Source organism: Alosa pseudoharengus, unplaced genomic scaffold (assembly GCF_046254945.1).
Source record: "Alosa pseudoharengus isolate Yale_2024_CS ecotype anadromous, Long Island Sound unplaced genomic scaffold, YU_APseudo_1.1 YU_APseudo_1.1_scf_10, whole genome shotgun sequence".
Taxonomy (NCBI): Eukaryota; Metazoa; Chordata; class Actinopteri; order Clupeiformes; family Clupeidae; genus Alosa; species Alosa pseudoharengus.
In genome coordinates this window covers 6,097,501-6,100,000 of record NW_027468565.1, presented here as the reverse complement: position 1 = coordinate 6,100,000, position 2,500 = coordinate 6,097,501, and the positions used below count along the sequence as shown (strand labels likewise).

At 48.0% G+C, this 2,500-nt stretch overlaps 1 protein-coding gene across 1 annotated transcript in view; it reads right to left on the bottom strand.

Moving 5' to 3' along the window:
* The window catches only part of igf1ra (insulin-like growth factor 1a receptor), a 100,203-nt gene that overhangs the window by 16,590 nt on the left and 81,113 nt on the right, over positions 1 to 2,500 (bottom strand). The window contains exons 12-16 of the mRNA XM_076262249.1: positions 2,253 to 2,395; positions 1,852 to 2,017; positions 1,324 to 1,426; positions 686 to 756; positions 192 to 421 (exon numbers count right to left, since the gene is read on the bottom strand). Of these exons, the coding sequence (XP_076118364.1) occupies positions 192 to 421; positions 686 to 756; positions 1,324 to 1,426; positions 1,852 to 2,017; positions 2,253 to 2,395 (713 nt within the window). The remainder of the gene's footprint in view (positions 1 to 191; positions 422 to 685; positions 757 to 1,323; positions 1,427 to 1,851; positions 2,018 to 2,252; positions 2,396 to 2,500) is intronic.

Sequence of the window (2,500 nt, the reverse complement as noted above, 5' to 3'; positions counted from 1 at the left end):
TGAATTATTCAGCCAACTTTAAAATGGAACATCTCAGAGAGGCTGTGACTGGTTATGAGGTGCTAACAGTCATGTGTGTGTGTGTGTCTGTGTGTGTGTGTATGTGAGTGTGTCTTTGTCTGTGTGTGTGTGTGTGTGTGTCTGTGTGTGTATGTGTGTGTGAGTCTGTGCTAATGCGTGTGTTTCCTCACCACGTGGTGGCAGTTGAACTCCTTCATGACGGATGCCTCATTGAGGAACTCGATGCGCTCTCGCATGCTGGCCGACTCGTTGACCGTCTTGATGGCCACACGTGTCTCTGGCTCATCCTTGACCACGCCCTTGGCGATGCCCTCGTACACCATGCCGAAGCTCCCCTGGCCCAGCTCTCGACACATGGTCATCTTCTCGCGAGGGACCTCCCACTCGTCAGGAACATACACTGCAGAACAGCGCACACCGAAGAGACGTTTACGCATTTGACTCCTTCATTTGAACACACATTTCAAAATAAACATACATGAGTGTGCAAATTTACATATGAATTATGAATATGCACTTGAGTCTGAGCTTGCATGATAACATGGAGGTCTCTGTGTGTGTGTGTGTGTGTGTGTGTGTGTGTGTGTGTGTGTGTGTGTGTGTGTGTGTGTGTGTGTGTGTGTGTGTGTGTGTGTGTAAATGTTACATGGTGTGCACTACTCACTGTCGGCTGCACTGAAATACTCTGGATTAACAGACGCATACAGGACTCCGTTGCCCAGTCTGTCAGCATTCCTGTGTGAGGGAGCCATACACAACAACCAGTCAGCCATGCAGTTAACAGTCAATACATCACAAGACGCCAGCACAGGCCACCAAACATCACTAGGCCATGATGAACATAAAAACAAGCCAAGCGTAGAAATTAGCTGAAGAGCACATGGTCTCATACCAGAGTTACAAACACACCGAATCAAGACCATGAACCCATCTTATTTTTCTATTGCTATTTTTACTCACTTCAACTGTTATTCGTGAGGATTCAGTAAATGAACATTTTGGATGAAATGGGAATTCCTGAATTGCTTGTTTTGGTAGACAATAACCTACCCCAAATCTTCATTTAAAGAACAGTCAGTCATAATTACAGTGTGTGTGTGTGTGTGTGTGTGTGTGTGTGTGTGTGTGTGTGTGTGTGTGTGTGTGTGTGTGTGTGTGTGTGTGTGTGTGTGTGTTTGTGTATGTCTGCGTGTGTGTCTCTCAGGCTCCACCAGAACACCCAGAATGGCACAGAATATAATCACAGCGGTGGTTTTGGCCACAGAAGTGTGTGTGTGTGTGTGTTGCTGCTGGAGTACTTGCCTCTTCCTGTTGAGGAAGACGAGGGCGACGGCGCCGCTGACGATTAAGACCACGATGACGATGGGGATGATGATGATCAGGTAGAGAGCATGGTCATAGTCCACTGTGAAGAGAAGCACACGGTGGGTTCAGTTCACCCCAGATGGCAGAGAAACAATCCACCTTATAATACACGCTTATATATATAGTATTACATGTCACCACTTAGCCAATGTTTTCAAGATAAGTCAAAAATAGATATGCATCGTTACCCAAATGTCACACCAAGGATATAACTCTCACCCTAGTCATAGGGCATTAAAAGATGACTTTCAAATAAAAGCAAGTCAAGTCTCCGCACTCATTAAATGACATTGGTAAAGTATTAAGAGAGAGAGAGAGAGAGAGAGAGAGAGAGAGAGAGAGAGAGAGAGAGAGAGTGTGTGTGTGTGTGGGGGGGGTGTTTGTGTGTGTGTGAGAGAGAGAGAGAGAGAGGAGAGTGAGTGTGTGTGTGTGTGTGTGTGAGTGTATATACTGTATGTGCTGTACCATTGGGTTGGGGGATGTAGAAGAAGATGGGTTTGGTCCAGGAGCCATTGCCCGCCAGGGAGGTGGGCTGGACGCGGGCCGAGTAGTTCCCAGGGCTCAGGTTAGTCAGACGCGCTCCTTTAAGCAGCAGATACTGCTCCCGGGACACACACTCATGCTTCTCAGACTGCAATATACACACACACACACACACACACACACACACACACACACACACACACACACACACACACACATGTTTAAACACAAATTCACAGGAATGCATATACTATACAACACAGCTACACACAAAACACCATTGAAATACTACCAATACACACACACACACACACACACACACACACACACACACATAGAACAGCCTCCGATCCAGCGGAGGCGAGTGTGAGTCTGCCACTGACCTCTGTTGCGAGGTTGTACTTGATCTCGTACATGAGGATGAGGCCATTGGGGTGCTGTGGCTGAGGCCAGCGGAGCACCATGGTGCCCTCAGCCCCCTCCTCCCGCTCCTGCAGCACCGGCCCGGGGATGTCGTCCACGCCCTCTGTGGACACGCAAGGAGAAGGAAAACACACACACACACACACACACACACACACACACAATGTCAGACTCGGGATAGATTACTGAGGTCCCCTAGAAAACGAGA